Genomic DNA, 21,705 nt, shown 5'->3' on the forward strand with positions numbered 1-21,705 from the left:
TTTCCTCTTCATGGCACTCACAGATTCTATAACATTCTGGACTAGGGCATTATGTCACAGAAGTCTGCAGCTCTTCATGTGGACGAAACTGTACTAATGTACATGTGGCAAATTGACTTTACTTGGGATGGCCTGGTTGCAGGGGTGGGGTACAAATAATAAAATTATTATTATTATAAAATAGAAAAAAGTGCTCAGTGGGATATCCTGTGGTCTGTAAAAGATGGCCATATTACTACTGGATATGTTTCTGAAGGATTGCACCTATGTTAGCAGCACAAAAGTAGCTGCAGAAACAAAAATTAAAGTAGCAAGACCAGTGCCTATTCTTACAGTGTCCCTGTCAATAGCACCACATAACCCATCATTATGTTACATAATAATAATTTCCCCACATTAGCCAAAAGCACCAATCAATATGCAGCAACAGCTGCAATGTCTTCTTTGCACAGGTTAAATACAGGGACACTGATAGCTACCTGTTGTATAAGCAGGGTGGGTAGGGGTGTTAAGCTGCCAGAGCTCAGAAACTGCTTGTACTAATGAAATTCTCTGTCGCAAAATGCGCCTGGAATAATGGGAGTTTCAAACACTGGGTATGAATGAAACTGCATACCATGATTTAAACATATGGACTCTTATTCCTGGCTATACAGGAGAAGGAGAGAAGGGTGGAGAGTGTGAACTCAATGTTTGTCCTGGCTTGTTAATGTTACTCAACTGTAGTCTAGCATGATGTGTCACCTTTTAAGGTCTATCATTACGATGAACATTGATTTAAGATTTATAATAACAGGGAGCTCTTACATTATTTATTTCATCTCAAAGGAATTTCACAATACAACAAATGTATAAAACATTTACGTATATAAAAACATTTACATATGTAAAGACCATTTCCATTCAGTACGGGTACTAACTGGGACGGGGTGGAGTGGGGAGGTGGAATCTCCACGTAAAGGGCTTAATGAAAGAGGAAAGTCTTCAACAGACATCAAAGAGATCACAGAGATGTCACCTGTCTTATGCGTAACAGGAAGGAGTTCTGAAAGGTAGCTGCTGTCATAATAAAGGCTCAATTTCAACATGCTGTGGAATAGCTCTCCTGGTAAGATGTTGTGAACAGGATGCCTTCTCCTGCAGTGTGCAATGATTGGTTGGGCATGTAAAGGATTTGATTATCTTTTCGGAACCCTGGCCCCAATCTTTATAGGGCTTTGTGTATCTTGAACTTGGCCCAGTAGCTAATTAGCAGCCCCTGCAATTGGTGCAGTGTGGTGTAGTGGTTAAGAGCGGTAGACTCGTAATCTGGTGAACCGGGTTTGCGTCTCCGCTCCTCCACATGCAGCTGCTAGGGTGACCTCGGGCTAGTCACACTTCTCTGAAGTCTCTCAGCCTCGCTCACCTTACAGAGTGTTTGTTGTGGGGGAGGAAGGGAAAGGAGAATGTTAGCCGCTTTGAGACTCCTTAGGGTAGTGATAAAGCGGAATATCAAATCCAAACTCCTCCTCCTCTTCTTCTTTCAACAGCAGAATTCTGCCCCTCAGAGCAGTTGAGCTGCCTCATTCTACACTAGCTGCAGCTTTTCTAGGTCAACCTCAAGAGTAGCAACGCATGATAGCAATCCATTGGTGACCATTGGATAGTTCAGTTGGTTAGAACATGATGCTGATAAAACCAAGGTCACAGGTTTGATCCCCATATGGGACAGCTATATAATACTGCATTGCACAAGGTTGGACTACATGGTCCTCATGATCCCTTCCAACTCTACAATTTGATGGTTCTGGAGGACCAGTGCATGGGTGGCAGTTCTCAGGCTATCCTGGCCTAGAAATGGCCAGAGCTGGTAAAGAAACCCGTAGATCATGAAGTCATCAGAGATGGCTCCAACCCCCAGACTAGGAATGTGCTCCTTCATGGGGAGTGCAACCGCAGCAGACAAATGACCAATTTTCTGGACTTGTGACCTACCCAACCACAGTGCTTCTGTCTTGTTGGAATTTAGTGTCAGTTTGTTGGCCTTCTTCCAGCCCATCACAGAGTCCAGGCACTGGTTCAGGGCTAATGTGGCCTCTTCTGAGTCAAATATTACAGAGAAATACAGTGGTGCCTCGCAAGACGAAATTAATCCGTTCCGTGAGTCTCTTCGTCTAGCGGTTTTTTCGTCTTGTGAAGCAACCCTATTAGCGGCTTAGCGGATTAGCGCTATTAGCGGTTTAGCTGCTATTAAAGGCTTAGCGGCTAATAAAGGCTTAGCGGATTAGCGGCTAAAAGGCTATTAGCAGCTTAGCGGCTTAGAAAAAGGGGGGAAGCGGGGGGGAAACGGGACACTCGCAAGACGTTTTCGTCTTGCAAAGCAAGCCCATAGGGAAAATCGTCTTGCGAAGCAGCTTAAAAACGGAAAACCCTTTCGTCTAGCGGGTTTTTCGTCTTGCGAGGCATTCGTCTTGTGGGGCACCACTGTAGAGTTGACTGCATTAATGTACTGATTACACTTCTCCCCAAATTTCCTAATGACAGCTCCAATGGCTTTACATCAGGGGCACCCACACGCAGTCAGAGGATTGAGGGCACACACACGCAATGCTGTGTGATGTCCTGACATAAAAAAATTATATACAAGCAGGTTTTCATAAATATAAATTTTTCAAAGAAGAAGAAGAGTTTGGATTTGATATCCCGCTTTATCACTACCTGAAGGCGTCTCAAAGCAGCTAACATTCTCCTTTCCCTTCCTCCCCCACAGCAAACACTCTGTGAGGTGTGTGGGGCTGAGAGACTTCAGAGAAGTGTGACTGGCCCAAGGTCACCCAGCAGCTGCAGGTGGAGGAGCGGGGAAGCGAATCCGGTTCCTCAGATTACGAGTCTACCGCTCTTAACCACTGGCTCTATTGTTTTGGCCAAAACTTCAGGGGCTGAGCCCCATTTATATTTGTGGTGTCCAATAATTGCTATTAACAATGTGTCACTGATGTGAATTGTGTATTCATGAATTTTGAAAAAAATAAATAGAAAGTGCTGCTGCATTTGGGGTGGGGAGCTGACTAGCCATTCTGTTTTTGTGCCAATGAACCAGGAACCATGTGGTGAATAGTTTTTCGATCCCAGTTTCTAACACTGCTTACACGGGGTTGAGATAATAATCCAATGCTGTCATTTGAAACTGACCCCAGGGATAGGACTGGAACCACTGCAAAACAGTGTCAACAGTGCCCATTGCACAAAACTGGTTCAGGCGAATGATTAATGGTATCAAACGTCATTAAAATAAATATACAAGGTGTATCTGATGGCAAAATGGTTTTTATTAGCTTTGTTGAAGATAATCTTGGAAGCCTGCTAATAAGAACTTAGTGGTGAGCAAAGCAAATTGTAACTGAAATAAGTAACAAACGTGCTTTACATCCTTCTATCTTTTACTAGTTTGCTTAGTGGCACACTTAATTTGCCACTTCCTCCCCTTGAGCACTTTGCTTAATAAAAGTAGGATGCTTACTGGTTTGATCATACCAGTTTGCTGTCTGAACTGACAAACTGGGATTTGATAAAATTGGAAAGTGTTCTATTAAATTGAGGAGGAGGTGGGAGTGGTGAAAGTAGCACATGAACATAAAATCACAGAATTGTAGAGTTGGAAGGGATCCCAAGGGTCATCTAGTCCAACCCCCTGCAATACTGCCCACAGCCGTCCCTGGATAGGCTCTCAAAACACCAACCTGCTGGTTAACAGCCAGACACATTGGCTCATTGAAGCCTCTATTGAGAGGTGTGCCACTTCTAGTCAAAGATAGAAAAGAGAAGACCCGCTGTCCCCGGGGCAAGCTTCGTTTTGCGAAGCAAGCCCATAGGGAAATTCGTCTTGCGAGGCAACTCGAAAACGAAAAAACCTTTCGTTTTGCGAGTTTTTCGTCTCGCGAGGCGTTCGTCTTGCGGGGTACCACTGTATATTTCTTTGGAAGTAGCGTATTTTTCTGTGTATAAGACTAGGGGTTTTTTTTACCAAAAAAAATAGGTTTGAAATTGGGGCTCATCATATACACTGGTAGTGCTGAGGGATGTTTTCTTAATTTTGAGTCCCCAAAAATAGAGGGCGTATTATACATGGGGGTAACTTATACATGAAAAAATACAGTAAGTCCCACTGTGTTCTTTGCGTTTTACACCTGTTAATTTTACAGAGAATTACAGCCTTATAGTTCAATCCTAAAAATTCCACTCAGAATTCAGTCCTATTTAATTCACAGGGGCTTACTTCCAGATCACTGAGTTTAGGACTGCAGCTTTATTGCAATTCAAAGAAATGTTATTAAGAGGTTATATTTGTTGTGCTCTCCCTGCTTTCGGTTCTCATAGAATCATAGAGTTGGATGGGACACTGAGGGTCATCTAGTCCAGAGTTTTCCAAACTGTGTGTTGCAACACGCTTGTGTATCGGCTGCAGTGTGTAGGTGTGCCGTGTGAACACTCCCCACGCTCCTCCCGGGGCTGGGAAGGGGTTAGTTTAACCTCTGGTTTGCTAGTAAAATTGAATTACTGTGTCATGAAATGATGCATGTCTAAAAAGCATGTTACCAACATGAAAAGTTTGAAAAGCTCAGATCTAGTCCAAAACCTTGCAGTGCAGGAATATGCACCTTACTGGGATCGAACCTGCAACCTGCAATTGCTGGGATCCAACCTATGTTGTCAGGACCACACTCTAACCAACTGAGCTATCCAGTATATAAGACTTCCTTGTTTAGAATGCTCTATTACTGATTATCTTTCTTTCATTGCTATCAGATTGCGGCTTTGCAACAAAATATATTTTGGGCAGCCTAAAAGTTTGGAAATGATAACAGACTTTCAGTGAGGAGAATGTTTAATTCAAATGAATAAAATAAGGGAAGTTCAGTTCTTGGCTTTGGAAGGAGAGATTGCTTCCTTAACACATTACGCAGCAGCAGGTCTGGGTTTGCCACCAGATGTACCCTCAAAAGGAAGTAGCAGCCATCCCTTCTCTCTGATAAGGGTACCTATATACTACGTATATTTTCAAACTGTTGAGATAGCTCAGTCGGTAGAGCATCAGATTCTTAATTTCAGAATTATAGGTTTGAGCAAGCCCCACATTGGGCAAAAGATTCCTGAATTGCAGGGGGTTGGAGTGCATGACCCTTGTGGTCTGCAATTCATGGTCTACAATCTATGATTCTACAATACATCTGTTTATAATGTTAACCTGTTACATTTTTAAGTACTCATATCTTGGGTGTATTCTTAAAATGGCAACATTTGGATAGGCCCTGTTATGCTCTTAAGCTGTAGAAATTTGATGCTGAGTTCTGATAGGAAAAGTAACCTTATTAATGCAAAATAAAAAAATTCCTTCCAGTAGCACCTTAAAGACCAACTAAGTTAGTTCTAGGTATGAGCTTTCGTGTGCATGCACACTTCTTCAGATACACACTGAAGAAGTGTGCATGCACACGAAAGCTCATACCTAGAACTAACTTAGTTGGTCTTTAAGGTGCTACTGGAAGGAATTTTTTTATTAATGCATTTTAACATACTTTAATACACATATTCTGACTGCCTGTGGTCACAAAAGCAGCAAGTCCAAAGGCGTTGCCACTTTAATGCACTTCCCATTAAAATGGCTTTGAACAGGGCTGGAAAACCCCCAGACACCTGTTTTCCTGGGTGCCTAAAAAGATGATGCTGGCAACTAAAAATACATGTGGCATAAACTGGCCATTTATCTCCATCACAGCTGTTGTTGTCCTTGTCCAGTTGGAAAACAGTCCCAGGAAAATGGGATCACAATCATTAGAGTACCAGAAGTATTGGAACAACTAATGTGTACATTATAGGGGGGAAATGACAGGGAGCTAGAGAGAAATTGGCATTAGAACACTTCCCCTATGTCTCTGCCTGTGAAGGAACCAACCTCCCATTTATGTGTGTTCAGTATGTGTGCAACTGTGCATATGTGCATCACGCCAAACCCAGAAGTGACAGGGAAGGGGCGGAATGGGGTGTTTGCAGGTTTTTCCAGTGGTGTTTCAGATATACGTGATTTCACTGCCATGCACAGTGCCTTGGAACGTAACCCCCACGTAAATAGGGGGTTGCCTGTAGTGAGCATAACGGTGATTTTGCATACAAACTCTATAGGAAAAGCATACTGGAGGTGATATTTCAGATAGGACAGACTCCTCTACAGAATTGCTGTGAGTGATAATATGGGATCCAAAAAGTAATTTAGTACTGGAAACAAATTATTGCCTCCACAGAGCCTAGGACTTGCTGATCAGAAGGTTGGCTGTTCTAATCCCTACGACGGGGTGAGCTCCCATTGTTCTGTTCCAGCTCCTGCCAACCTAGCCATTTGAAAGCACATCAAAGTGCTTCTCTGGCGGGAAGGTAAACGGCGTTTCCGTGCGCTGCTCTGGTTCGCCAGAAGCGGCTTAGTCATGGTGGCCACATGACCCGGAAAAACTGTCCGTGGACAAATGCCAGCTCCCTCGGCCAGTAAAGCGAGATGAGCGCCGCAACCCCAGAGTCGTCCGTGACTGGACCTAATGGTCAGGGGTCCCTTTACCGTTACCAAAATGTTCCGGTCGATATTGGCATCCAGAAGGGAAAGCATGATAGTAATCTGTGGCTTTAGTCTCCCTCATATATACTGAGTAAATTCATGTTCCAGTCAAGATAAATAAATTTCTAGATATCATAAATGACAGTGCCCAAGCCTAGAACAATTTATCATGGTACTAGCCAGTGGTGAGGTGACCCTGCACTAAATCCTAGTTAGAGATGGAGGTTTATAAAATTATGAGTGGTATGAAATAAGTGACTAGATATGTTTTTCTTCCTGTCTTAATACTGAAGAGTTTGGATTTGATATCCCGCTTTATCACTACCTGAAGGCATCTCAAAGCGGCTGACATTCTCCTTTCCCTTCCTCCCCCACAACAAACACTCTGTGAGGTGAGTGGGGCTGAGAGACTTCAAAGAAGTATGACTTGCCCAAGGTCACCCAGCAGCTGCATGTGGAGGAGCGGGCAATCGAACCCAGTTCACCAGATTACGAGTCTACCACTCTTCACCACTACACCACACTGGCTCATACTAGAACCTAGAGCCATCCAGTGAAACTGATTTTTTTTGAGATTCAGACAGACAAAAGGAAATACTTCTTCACATGGTGCAATGTTAAACTATGGAATTTGCTACCAGAAGATGTAGTGATAGCCAGGGGAAATAGAGAAATTCATGGAGGTTGAGGCTACTAGTTATGATGGCTATATACTACTTCAAGGACTGGAGGTCTCTGAATATCAATTGCAGGGGGAAATCAGCATTTTGTCCTTGTGTCCGTCTTCCCAGGAGCATCTGGCTTGCTACTGTGGGGAACAAGATGTTCGGCTAGGTAGGGCTTTGGTCTGATCCTACAGATCTTTTCTTAGAATCGTTAATATTTTTTTAAAAAATATCTTTAACCACACTTCTTTATTAATTTCTGCAACAGTAGCAAAAGACAAAAATCATGGACAACCTTGATACAATTGTGCAACAGTCATCTTAGTTGCAGACTTATTTGAAAATATACGGTAGTTATATCATTTGACTTCTAGATGTGCACCAGCCCCCCCCCCCCAAAGAATAGACCAGCTTTCATTTGCTGGAGTTGTATTTAGGTAGATGGGCCTTGCACAGCTTTGTGAATGACCAATATCAAATGACAACTTCTCATGTTTGCTTGTTTTGAATTTTTAAGGCTACTCCTAAGAAGGGCTTGACCCTGTTGATGTCTTAAGTTCCCTTAATGATGATAACTTGAGCAGGACCTTCATCTTGACAGGCTAACATAGAGGTGCCATCTGACACCTTCACACCACCCAGGTCTTTAAAGTTTAAAGCAACATGTTGAATTTGACCCAGAAACTGACTGGTGACCAGGGCAATGGCAGTGGCTGAAGACTAGTTAAACATGTGCATGCTTCTCCTTGTTAGCTGTCAACATTGCCATGATGTTCTGCATGAGCCGCAGCTTCCAAATAGATTTAAAGGGAAATCTCTAATTAATAGAAAAGAGCAACCACCTTTTTTCTTTTCCTTTTTAGTAGAGGCCTCCCCCCACAGTAGAGGGTGGGTGATGTTGGATTTTCAACATTGTGATTTATCACCAGCCAAACATCGTGGTTTGGCAATAAACCGCGATGTTTTTTTAAAAAGTTTATTTTTAATTTTGCAGCAAACAAACGAAAGAAAAGAAAACATTTTCAACATCAAATTCCAATGTCTTATTTCAATCTCCCTCTTCCTTTTTCTGCGGTTGCTTATATTTATAATACTTTTACTAGATTTCCAAGTTAAACCATCTATAAATCATTTTCAAATAAATTTCCTTTAGCCCATAAAATGCAGTAAATTTTAAATCTACATTCCATGCCGACATTTCTATATTATGTCCTATGTAGATTTCCCAATGTATCATTGAAGATTTCACTTGTAGAAGATACTATTAGAATGGTAAACAAAGGATGAACATTTTTGACATCACTTTAATACTACTATTTAGCAGGTGTCTCTCTGAGAGGTTTTGAGTCACAAAACCCAGCTTTTAATCCATTTTAAACACTTCATTTAACGTTGATATTGTAACCAAGTTGTTAACATTCCTGGTAATTCTTCAAACTTTTTTAACTTAAACTTGCCACCCTCCTCTGTTACAGTGGTGCCCCGCAAGACGAATGCCTCGCAAGACGAAAAACTCGCTAGACGAAAGGGTTTTGCAGTTTTTGAGCTGCTTCGCAAGCCGAATTTCCCTATGGGCTTCCTTAGCAAGACGAAAACGTCTTGCAAGTTTGTTTCCTTTTTCTTAACACCACTAATAAGTTGCGACTTGACTTCGAGGAGCAACTCATAGAACGCGGTGTGGTATCATTTTTGAGGTTTTTGGTGATTTTTGAAGCTTTTCCAAAACTTTTCCGACACCGTGCTTCGCAAGACGAAAAATTCGCTAGACGAAAAAACTCGCAGAACGAATTAATTCCGTCTTGCGAGGCACCACTGTATTAAGCTTCTTTAAGTTGCCCAGTTTTCCTTCCTATACACCTCTATGGCTTCTAAAGGCGAGAGCCAAAGTGGTGTTTTCCATTCCAACAAATTTTTATACTTATAATCATTCCCCCCCTCCAATAATATGATTTGTGAAACCTCTATGTATTTTCAACTTTTCATACCACAGATATGCATGCCAACCAAACTTAATGTCATGCCCTTCTAAGTCTAAAATATGTGAATTCTTTAATGACAACCACTCCTTTAACCAACATAGGCAGGATGCCTTATAATAAAGTCTCAGATCTGGCGGGTGGGAAGCTCCTCTTTCATTAGCATCTATCAGTATCTTATATTTTATTCTTGGTTTTTTCCCTTGCCAAGATATATATCGAAATATCCTTTTACCATTTCAAGAAGCATTCCACCTCGCCAATCACCGAAGCTGATTGAAATAAAAAGCATTCTTGGTAAAACACTCATTTTAATGGTTGACACTTTATCCAGGATAAACCACGATGTTGAAACAAGCTGCATTGGCCCCAGCCAGTGAGGCACAGGGGGAAACTGCCTCAACTCTCACCATGGGAGCTGAGGCACTTTCACACCAGGGCCTCATGGGCTGGGGCCAATGCAGCTGGCCCCAGCCTGCTGCTCATCTGGGGGACAGAAAGGACCTGGGGGTTCCTTCCTGAGGCTCGCTTCGCCAGTGTGGGCGGTGGGCAAGCTACCTTGCTCACTTGGCCCCCACCTTCACCTGTGGCTGCCTCTTTACTCCTGAGGTGGTTGCTCACCCCTGGAGGAAAGATGCAGCCCACCCTCCCGGGTGAAGTCCACAAGGCGGGGCATCAGAGAGCCCTCGCACCACCTGGCTGAGCCTGCCAGACCCTATGCCAAGGTTGTTGCGGATGAGGCAAGTGCATGAGCCTGCCTCGCACGACCTGGAGGCGAGGTGGGGTCTCCTTTAACCTTCTCTTTTGTGGGGGTGCAAGGGAGAAGTGTGACAGAGCCCACACCTCCCCAGCTGAGGAGCCGTGATCCTGATACCATTCTCTCGTGCAAACAGGAACCAGATCAGGGCTCTCTCAGCTGGGTAGTGTGAGCCAGTGGCGGGTTGGGGGCTCTGTAAAACTGCTTGGCTGAGGCAAGGGCAGCCATGAGCTCCTCAGCTGAGCATTTAAAGAAGCAGAGGGAGGAACAAGTTGTATCGTGCATTGCCAGTGCAGCTTGTTTTGCGCTCTGCTGGTATGAGGGCAGACTGCTATGGTGGTTTCACTCAGTGGTATATTGGTGAAGCTGTCGCTGCTCTTGAGTCCCTCTGCCTCCAGCACCCAGCTGCAGCTTGTTTCTCCCTCAGCAGCAGAGGGACTCAGAAGACGGCAGTTTCACCTGCAATATACTGTATTTTTCGCTCTATAACACGCACCTGACCATAACACGCACATAGTTTTTAGAGGAGGAAAATCCGTAGGCATGCCACCCGTAGGCATTTCCTCCATAACACGCACAGACATTTCCCCTTACTTTCTAGGAGGAAAAAATGAGTGTTATGGTGCAAAAAATATGGTACCTCCAAGTGAAGCTGTCATCGCGATCTGCCCCTCATACAACTGCTGGGCGATATATCAATATATCACCCAGGCCTACCCACCACTCCCACATTGTGTTTGGTCCAATAGAACAAGAGAAACTTCAATAACAAGCAAAGCCTCAGAGAGAGCCCAGCTTGATTGCCAACATCATCTCCCATCTTGTCTGGTTTCAGGGTAAATTCTTGGTGGGATTGTAATGCTGACCAATTGGCTAGTCAGTTGGTTGCCTATTATTTGTTCACAGTCAAATAGAGGCTTCATTCAGATGAACATCTTCCATCTTTCCCTGGAATATCCCAAATGAGCAATCATCTTAAACACTTCCTCTTCTCTTCTGGAGCTTCAAGTCTGCATTGCAAAGCATGGTTTGATTGTGACTTGTAGGGATAGCTCAAACCACAGTTTGTGTGTTCAGATGTAATAAGAAACTAAGGTTTGATCAAAACAAGAAATAATGAGATCTCATTTCCTTCTTCTCCTGCATAAAGAGCTTCATTCAAGGAAATGAGATCTCAGTTGTGGCTTACAACCCACCAAGTTATGGTTCAGTTTATTGTCTTTATGCAGCGACTGTTACAAATGCCCTTGTGCATCCAACCTTTTTCATTGCGTCATACGTGTTTCTTTTGTTTGGAAAAGCTGCAGTTCATATACATGTGCAAATATTTGAAGCTGGCTGTACTTTGTGAACGTTCCAGAATACACAAGTTACTTAACCAAAATTGGAACCTTTATATTCGGAGATTTTGGATAGGCATTTAAGTTCCTTACTTGGCAGATAGTAGGTTCATTCTCTGCAAATAGTTTCATTCCCATGGTAGAGTTAGCAGTAGAGAAGGTGATTCCCCATTCCAGTATTTTTTGTATGTTTGTGGTTACCTGACTTGTGCTTGACCTAATGATTTCACAGTTGAACTTCAGTGGCTTTTGGTTGTAAAGGTTAGTTCTGTTCTTTAAATCTTGTTTTAAAAAATTCAGAACAGCAGCGATTTTGTTTACTAGGCAGAAGACATGGCAGGATCTGTGTTTCCTGAGCATGGCTCTTGGCTCATGCAGCAGAAATTGAGCTAGGGAGTAATAAATACTCTATAATGGATTGAGCCAACAGTTGCTGAGCTCTCTGGGATCAGGTAAATACAGTTTAATTAGATTTGAGCCTGTCATCTTGAGAACTTTTCATATATTCTCCCACCAAAGAGGATAAAGTGTTAGTGCAATTACTAGTTGGTGGTTTATATTTTTAATCAACATAAAAATGGGGTGCACTGGTGCAACTTTTCCCTGTATCTTCTGAAACAAAGAGTTCAAGATTCCAGTGGTTCTATTATGTTTATTAAGCACAATTACTAGCCACTTTTCCAGGGTTCAGCAGAATACAAAACCTGCAGTGGATTAAAAACAACAAACAGTCCAAAACCCCCAAAAGAATAACCAGTCAAGCAAAAGGCAAGCTGAAATAGATGTGCTTTGCCTTCTTCTGGGAAACAGAGTGGGCAAATAATGCACCTTAGAGGAGATATCATTCTGCAGCCTTGGGGCAATAAACATGAATGCCTTTATTGGGGCAATAAACATGAATGTAGCTGCAGCAGTTTTCACTTTGTGTGGCGATTGCCCTGAATTTCTGTGTGAGTTTATCAAAATTGGCATAGTGACAATGCCAGAGAGGTGGTCTCTGAAGCCTTACAAATTCTAGTAAAACAGTGCAAACTTTGAAATAGCTGGGCTGCTTTCGATGCTAACATTGACTGTTAGGTGATAGGCAGCTCTTGCCCATCATTTCAGATGTGAGTGGTCACAGGAGGGAAGCCCAAGTCATTGGCATGAAGTGGATAAGGTACAGGAGCCAAAAGACATGTCTCAGATAGGCAGATGTACCATCCAGATGAGCTCAGGTGTGTCTCGGGTGCCTTTGGAGCAGACAACAAGCAATAGTAAGGGCAAGCTGACATAGCAGGGACATGTAAGACTGGGGTGCATGCACAAGGAAATGGTGCAAAGTCGATGGACGGAGGTATGGAATGACCGCATTGTCATCTCCAGGGTTTGGGAGGGTGACATAAGCCCTGCCTCAGTTGGCCTATGTCATCCTTACCACTTTCTATTCACGAGGCCTCTTTCTGTAGAGATAATGACATGATACACTGTAGTTTTTCTAATAGTATCTTAGGGGTACAGTAAACCCATTCCTCAAAATAACATAAGTGGACCAGAAGACAAATTCTGGTATCTAAGCGAGAACAGATTTTTATAGCTTTTAATTGGCTCCTTTTGTACTGTTAAAAGTTTTGTTTTTGATGAAGTTTTTAATATCTGACTCTATTGTTTTTAATATTCTATTGGAAGGCGCCCAGAGTGGCTGGGGAAACCCAGCCAGATGGGCGGGGTATAAATTATTATTATTATTATTATTAGTCTGATGACTAGATAGAAATAAACAAATCTGAGCTGATCTGTCAGGTGTGTGTGTGTATATATATATACGCACATACACACATGTTTATATATATATATATATATAAACTTTCAAACTGGGAGTAGCATTTTGCAGAATGCTAAAACTGCCACTCCTCTCTATAGGGTGGTAAGGTGTAGTGAGTGTAATATGAATTGCAAAGTCTGCATTTCAGCTACACATTAACTTGGCATTAGGCCATTGTTTTATGCAGAATGAGTAGCTGGATTTGGAACTCTAAATTTGTTCTGGAGTTCATGTGAGGCTTTGGAGTACTTTCTTCATGAACATGTCAAGAAAAACATAAATGGGTAATTTTTATCCACTGAATTAAATGTGGATGCCGTTCTTGTTTAAAGAGCTCTGTGTAAACACTAGAACTCCCATTTCCAAAAGAGATTGCAGGATGAGTCGTCTAGTCTTGCATTGCAGGGTTTTGGACCTTGGGGTCCCTTCCATTTCTACAATTTTTTTTTATTCTCTGATTCTATCTGTATGAAAAAATAAAGCTAAAATCACTTTAAAAGTTGCTCATATGGGTAGATGTTTGAAGTGGGTGGATGGAAAGTAATTAAAGTTAAATCTAAATACAAGAATGGTAAAGCTACATTTAATCATGTCTTAAAATTGAATAACAAATTGAGAACAACCATGGTTTGGTATTATGTATGGACTGTACTGTAATTCTGAACCAAGGTTCGGCCATCATCATGCTGGTGTTCTCTCCTTTCCCTCTTGCATCTCTTCACATGTCCAAATTTCCTCTCTGACTTCCTGAGTTGGGCAAACCATAGTCTGTCGTTACATCTGAGGCATTTGCAGTTGACCACCAAACCATAGCTGACAGCTGATCAGTTCTGTAAAATCTCCGTCCCTAGTTGTCTCTATCCGCATGGGCTGCAATGAGCAAACATTTTGATTGCTGGCTTACTCTGTGTCTGGGCTTTGAGCAGGATTTTGGGCTCAAGCATGAGAGAAAAAGGAGCAGGTGTGAAGTGGAAAGCAACAACATTGAAAAGATACTATGTGGTAATATGTTGATTTAAACCACCTTAATTTAAACCCATCCACTCTTAGAATACATGTTTTGAACTTGGAAAACAAATATTTTAGCCTAGAAAAAAAATAAAGAGTTATTTTTTATTGAAGTACAACTTCCTTTAAAACAAATTTCCCCTCTTCTATTGCAGATCTTTCTCTATTGAGGTTCATCAATGCAGAGCTTACAAGGGGTTACTTCCTGGAACATAATGAAGCGAAGTACACAGAAAGGAGGGAACGAGTGTACACGTGCATGCGAATACCAAGAGAGCTGGAAAAGGTAAACTACTTTCTCAGCGTTCTACTTGTGCTGATAAATTCAAATTCTGATTTTATTAAAAACATAACAGAACTTTCTAAACATGCACTTTTGAATAGGTTTTAAATTACAAAAAATAATTTTAAAAAATGCTTTTTCCCCCTGTACACTGTCTGAGGGCTGTGTCTTATGTATGGAGTCCAAAAGCATCACTTTGTCTTTTGTATGGTGATACCATAATTGAATGTGTAGGCTTGTGTCCAAAGGGTGTGTGGACTGAAGAGAACAGCATGTGCAGCCAGAGCTTCACTTGTTGTTTTCTCTGCAGCAGTTCCACTGCCAAAGAGAAAAGCAGTAGCTCAATTTTAAAAGTGGCTTGCCCCTGGCAAAAAAGCCAGCAGATGCCAGTCATTATGAGTGGATCTTGTTTCAGGTTCGAGACACACTAATGGGAAGCCCTTCGTAAATGGTTTATCTCTACTTATTTCCATGGGTAAACCTTATGTAGGTGCTATAAACATCATTTCTATTCTAAAAGATTCCGAGTAAAATGACAACACTTACATCCTGCATCATCCTTTCTGAAATGCTAGAGTTAGATGCTGAGCAAGAGGGACCAACAGTCTGACTCTGTTTAAGGCACCTTCCTATTTTCCTGCTTCAAGAAGTTTGTGGGGGTTTTTCATGTGTGCTTTATTTTGAGTTTCTGCTGAAATGAGACTGCATTTTAATGTTGTATTTTAATCTTGTTTTTTAAGTTCTATTTCAATCAATTGTTTTATATCTGGTGTTAGCCGCCCTGAGCCCGGTCTTGGCTGGGGATGGTGGGGTATAAATAAAATTTATTATTATTAAACTATAAAGTTGTTAACGGTTGGCAGGGTTCAGGTAAGGTGTCCCACTAGCAGAAGCCTGAATAAGGAGTTCCACTCGCCCAACAGGGCTTCCCCCCTCTTCCCCCTGAATCTCCCCCAAACACTTGAGAGAATTCCTAGAAAGTACATTGGAGGGCAGATAGTTTTATCTGACAAGCTGAGCTCCCTGAACTATTATATCTTTTCAGTGTGGTGAGCTTCTTTGAAGACTCCCAAAGCACACAACGAAATGCCCCATAAGAATCTACTTAGTTCTCTCACTGAAACAGTGGGACTTGAACTTAATATTGGCTGGTGGGAATAAAATAGGAATATGTTGGTGGGATTCTTTTTTTAAATATAACTTTTACACATTGGAATTAGATATTAGTATGTTTATCTAATTTAATCAATCTTACTGGGTTTCTAGAGGGACGCGGGTGGCGCTGTGGGTCAAACCACAGAGCCTAGGACTTGCCGATCAGAAGGTCGGTGGTTCAAATCCCCGCTACGGGGTGAGCTCCCGTTGCTCGGTCCCTGCTCCTGCCAACCTAGCAGTTCGAAAGCACATCAAAGTGCAAGTAGATAAATAAGTACTGCTCCGGCGGGAAGGTAAACGGTGTTTCCGTGCGCTGCTCTGGTTCGCCAGAAGCGGCTTAGTCATGCTGGCCACATGACCTGGAAGTTGTACGCCAGCTCCCTTGGCCAATAAAGCAAGATGAGCGCCGCAACCCCACGACTGGACCTAATGGTCAGGGGTCCCTTTACCTTTACTGGGTTTCTAAAAAACCTTTTAAAGTGATAACTCAGAAGTCATTTTAAAGATGATTTAACAGTACTGTGCACAATTCCATACTATATAATTAACGTGAACCATAAACTAATTATTTTCACCCTCCTTATCTTCAGGAAATGTTTTCCACATCTATTTAATACAAATGGTTTTGCCATATGTTCCAGGCTAAAAAACACCTTCAGTTCACATGGGACATTGGCCAGGCCCATTAGACCTCATAGTTACTCTGCATCAACTAAGAAGGTGTATCAACCTAGGAAGGTGCCTAATATATGGATGGCTTGTATGGGATGTCAGCAGCGGAAAAGCTATATTTGATTTCTTATATTTCTCATTGAGAAATCCCAGGATTCCCTAATTCACAAACTGAAAAATAATGGTGTATGCAAAGCTGAACATTTTTTCATAGAGTGTTCCATGTGAGGGGCAACTTTCAAAATTAAAATAACTTCTGCAAAAGTTGCCTGTCTCTACTTCAGATAGACTGTAGTCACCATGATGTGAAAGGAAGGTCAGGGCTGATTATCTAAAATTGTGTCCAGGAATAGGTCATCTATTGAGGAAAGATTGGACTCATTGAGCCATGAACGTTTGCAAACTTTGAGTGATTCTTACAGTGCAGACATTTTCTTGAACACTTTCCAAGTGCACAGTGTATTGTTCCATAAAGTTTCCCAGACTAAACAAATAGTGCGTCAATCTCATAACATCATGACCACTACTTTGCTGGCATGGTGTCACACATTTAGGTTTAGGGAAATTGTGAAAAAGTAGTTGTTCTTCCAAACCTTTAGAAAGATTTAGGTTATTCTTTTGTTGGCTGATGTTGGTTTTGTGAGGATTTCTGCATTTTGTATTTGTGGCAGTTCTAATAAGGTCTTTGGTGTGTAAGTGCTTTCTGTGTATTACTTTTGTGTAAAGGTAAGGGTGATTTTACAGACTTAGAATTGTGATGCTGATCAGCATGGAAATCTTTAAAGTAACTGTTTTTACTCTGATTTCTCTTTCCTTTTACTCTCTAGTTGATGATTTTTGGGATTTTTTTGTGCCTGGATGCTTTTCTCTATGTGTTCACGCTCCTCCCATTGAGAGTTTTTCTGGCAATGTTCAGGTTCATCACATTACCTTGTTATGGCTTGCGGTAAGTTCCTTTATTTCTCTTACTTAGTTGATCTAAATATACTTTAATTGGCCTATTTAACTTTGTCAGTCTTAAGGCTTGAGCTGGTTTGAAATTGCAAACAGTTTCATGCTGAAAAGCAAACAAAAAATAATCCTAACACTTGACATTCATTTTTGAGCCTCACCCAGTTGTGGTTTTGAATAGCAGTTAGCTCAAAAATTCTACGTCCTCTCCCAGAATTTGGTGTTAAGGGCGTGCCAGGAACCTTATTTTCTAGGTTTTGTTTTACTAAGTTATGATGATTTTCCTAAAAGGACCAAAATACATAAAAAAGTAGTTCTGTTAGTGCAAGAACTCTTTGCTGCACAACACAACTCTCTCCCTCTCTCGCTCTCCTCATGCTCACTGCACACCCTCCAAATCTGTTCTGTGGGTTCTCCCAACCCTCTGAAGCAGATCTGCGGAGGGCACAGGGGCACATGGAGATCAGAGAGGAAGGGGAAGTTTCAGTGCACTAACAGAAATCCTTGTGCTAATTGAACTACCGTATTTTTTGCTCTATAAGGCTCACTTTTTCCCTCCTAAAAAGTAAGGGGAAATGTGTGTGCGTCTTATGGCGCGAATGCAGGCTGCGCAGCTATCCCAGAAGCCAGAACAGCAAGAACAGAACTGCGCAGGGGTCCCTCTTGCTGTTCTGGCTTCTAAGATTCAGAATATTTGTTTTCTTGTTTTCCTCCTCCAAAAACTAGGTGCGTCTTGTGGTCTGGTGCGTCTTATAGAGCGAAAAATATGGTACTTTGTTGAATACTGACCATGTCTTTTTTTTAGCTACCGAATTTGTAGCTTGCAGGTGGACAACAACAACAGCAACAACAACAACAACAACAACAATTTATTTATACCCCACCCATCTGGCTGGGTTTCTCTAGCCGCTCTGGGCAGCTTTCAACAAAATACTAAAATACAATAGTCCGTCAAACATTAAAAGCTTCTCTAAACAGGGCTCCCTTCAGATGTCTTCTAAAAGTCTGGTAGTTGTTTTTCTCTTTGGCATCTGGTGGGAGGGTGTTCCGCAGGGTGGGTGCCACTACCGAGAAGGCCCTCTGCCTGGTTCCCTGTAACTTGGCTTCTCGCAGTGAGGGAACTGTCAGAAGGCCCTCGGTGCTGGACCTCAGGATGTTACTCTGGAATATACCCTTTATTTAAATGCAAGTGTTAAAGCTTATGAATTTTACCCCATTATTTAAATTCCTGCAGGGTAATTTTGTCAAAAACCATTCAGGAGAAGGCTACAGGATAGCCCTCTTAGTTCCAAGGATCATTTAGCATCTCTGATAATGTAGAATAATAGGGTTATAAAATAAACCCATTCAAATACTTCTAAATACTGGTAGCAATCTTTATTTAGCATCAGGTTAAATCATAATGTAGAGTGATGTGAGTGAGTTGTTATAAGCCTCAGGCTCATATAATCACACCTCCTCTGACAAGGTAAGTAGTAATAGTTTCTGCTTAACAACAACTTGTCAACTCATCCAGACATGATCAAATGGTAGTTAATTTTAACTATAGTTTCTTCAAAACAAGCCAACTTGAAAACATTGTGAGATGTGCTGGCCATCTTATTAACTGTCCTGTCTGTAGAAAGACCATACCATGTATTGCCCACTTAATAAATTAATCGTCTTGCCGATAAACATTCACATTCTTCATGATACAATTGGGAATGTACCATGTATCCCATGTCTGGTGTGCTTTTACTCAGTTGTTAGTTAGTTAGTTAGTTAGTTAGTTAGTTAGTTAGTTAATTTTATTGTTGCTGTTGTTGTTAAGACCAGTTGTAGGGGACTGGAAAAAACCTGGTACTGAAGTCAGAAGCTAAGACTTCAGCATATCCAGCTTCTTTGAAAGGCTTGAGTACAATCCAGAAACATCAAAATTGGTATCAGTTCCCCATTGAGCTTGTCAGTGCAAAGAATCAGGTTATGTGCTCCTTTTTTTAGAATGAAATGTCCCTTTTGAACTGTGCTGCAAATACATTTTTGATGCTGTATAATTTGCAACTTGTTTAATAAATCCTTTAAATGGGTCTTTTTATTCAGCACCTAATTCCACAATGCACTATAAATTTTGTCTTCCATGGTTAAAAAATGGCTGTTTTCAAGTTTCTTGATTATTGCATGTTTTTAACAGTGAAAATATTGCTGTAGAAAAATATATGTAGGCCTGTTAACAAATGACATTCTGAGGAATAAAGTACTGAAATAATTAGATTTAAGATCATATTCCAGTATTATGTGGGCATTGGTTTGTTTGAGCTGTTTTTAAGGACTATAGACACAACATCATATTCCATTCTATGTAAAAACAAAAAGTGCTCCTCCCTTCATTCTGGTTTGTTTTTTTTTCAAGATCTCAGCAGAAAGACTAAATATCCTATATCTCCAGCCTTTGTTTACACTCTATTTATTCTAGTCTCTTAGAAATTATTTAAACGGGATTCTATTCTCCCATTCTTTATTGCTCTGAAAGTATAGCAGTCCTTTTCTTTTGTGAGGTTAATCCTCATCCACGTTCTCATGATTCATGTAACGTGCAAATATTGCATATAGCTGTGTTTCTGCATCCAGACTCTTGGACTAGATAAAAACAGAATAAGGCGATTTCTTCATAGCTAAGATTATTTCCTGTTCTTTTGTACTTGTGCATCTTAGGGGGGTGGGTTCTTTCAAGACTGCCAGATTAATTTTGGATTGTTTGAGCAAGATGTTTAGCTAACAGGGTTAATTACTTTAATAATAATAATAATTGTATTAAAATTTGTACTTCTGTAGTCATGCAATGGACACTTACTGGTATCTTCTGATGCCTGAGTATTTCCAGGTGAACAGTTTCAGAATGTCAGTCATGCTGCCTCAGTACACCCAACTTCTGCAAGCCAAATGAGACTATGTCACTCATTGCTGGTCCAGATAGCAGATCTGGGTCTAGCAAAGCCTGGGGCCCGAGGTAGCACTTGGAACATTGCCCAAAAGAACAGCAGTCATGCAAGAAAAGCTAAGTTAGGTGTTACTGCATCACTCCCACAGCTGATGTAGGGCTTCAGCATTAAATCAAGCTTGGGGTAGCCTTCCTCCTAGAAGGTGATCTTTTAAGCAAAGCTTTGTTCACAACTTAAATATTTATGTTGTGCCCTATGTGATGGGCTCAGCACAGATTACGGCAGTTTTGTCAAAGGTAAATTTATCGCTGTCCAGGGCACATTCTGCTAAATACAGCAATAACTTTTGCCACAAATTGAGCCTTTGTTGGTAACCAGAAAATAGTGGATTTCCACTGCCATATCTTTTATTTCTTTTGGAGAAAAACATACTTTCTCCTCCATTAAGATTACGCTCCCTGTTGTTTCAAACTTATCACATTTTAAGTAATTTGTGACTACATGTTCTGCCAAGTTTACAGCGTGATCCCAAAGGCATAAATTCATGTAACTCATTTTGTGGATCAGTTTGTGTTCACTAACAAATAAATATATGCACTGTTGTATTCCCCTTATATGAGACCATAGGGCTTTCAGTCTTTTGGTAGATAATATGTACACCATCAACGGATTTAATTCCACGAAATAGTAATACCAGCTTTTTAGAAATACAGGCTTTCTTCTCTGTTTCTTTTTTCTTTTGTCTCATATTGGAAGTTTGACAATAGCAGATTTGATCTAATTCCTTTTTGCTGAGTTAAATTTTTGATTATCCCAAAATTCTTAATTAGGCAGATATGATTCATTCCATTCATCTCAAAGAGAATAACACTCTTTTCCTGCTTCAAATCTGTATGTGCTACATGAGGGAAAATAAAGCTTTCAATCACTTTCCCTCTTTTCCATGATGGTCAACGTACCTAGTGTAGCAACATTACAACCTTCTTTCTCTCTCTTTCTCTTTTATTTCTTGTAAATCAGACTGAAGGGAAGAGCACTTTCACTTCCTTTATAGGATGGAATATGATGTCACATGGGACTCCTTCATGGTGAGTATATATCCTGATTTTTCTTCTAAATTGTCAGCTAAAATGATTTCTCCCCATAACTTGTAAACTTGTATGCCATGTTGTTAAAAAGCCAACATCACATTATTAACATCACACTTCTGTTCCTAAATTTTGCTGGGTTGTATTCAACTATTTCCTGACCAAAGTAGATCCAGGGATGAGACAAATTAGAGAAAACCAAATGCTACCTACCTGTTGCAGTATCATTTATTTTGAAAATTATTTAGGAAGGTAATGAAATGAATTGTTAAGTTGGAGTACATTTTCACGTTAAATCTAAAATGAGATTGTCCGGTCAATTTTAAGAGACGCCATGCAATTTTGCCTATTTCTCTGAAAATCTTAATAGTCGAATTTCCATGAATAGGAGCTGTCAAATGAATTGTTATCCTAGGCTTGTAAATGACCACTAGTCAAGTTAACTGTGGCAAGTGAAAAATCAACTCCAGAGACCAGGCAGGCAAATTTTTGATTCTTTTTTTTC

General features: G+C 41.0%; 1 protein-coding gene across 3 annotated transcripts in view; it reads left to right on the plus strand.

The window, feature by feature from the left end:
* TAPT1 (transmembrane anterior posterior transformation 1) overlaps window positions 1–21,705 on the plus strand; it is a 67,309-nt gene that overhangs the window by 13,628 nt on the left and 31,976 nt on the right. For all 3 annotated transcript variants that reach the window (XM_083460488.1, XM_083460486.1, XM_083460487.1), the window contains exons 2-3: window positions 14,289–14,419; window positions 17,071–17,189. In XM_083460488.1, coding sequence (XP_083316614.1) covers window positions 14,289–14,419; window positions 17,071–17,189 — 250 coding nt within the window. The remainder of the gene's footprint in view (window positions 1–14,288; window positions 14,420–17,070; window positions 17,190–21,705) is intronic.

Source organism: Podarcis liolepis (assembly GCF_965112155.1).
Source record: "Podarcis liolepis genome assembly, chromosome: 9".
NCBI lineage: Eukaryota > Metazoa > Chordata > Lepidosauria > Squamata > Lacertidae > Podarcis > Podarcis liolepis.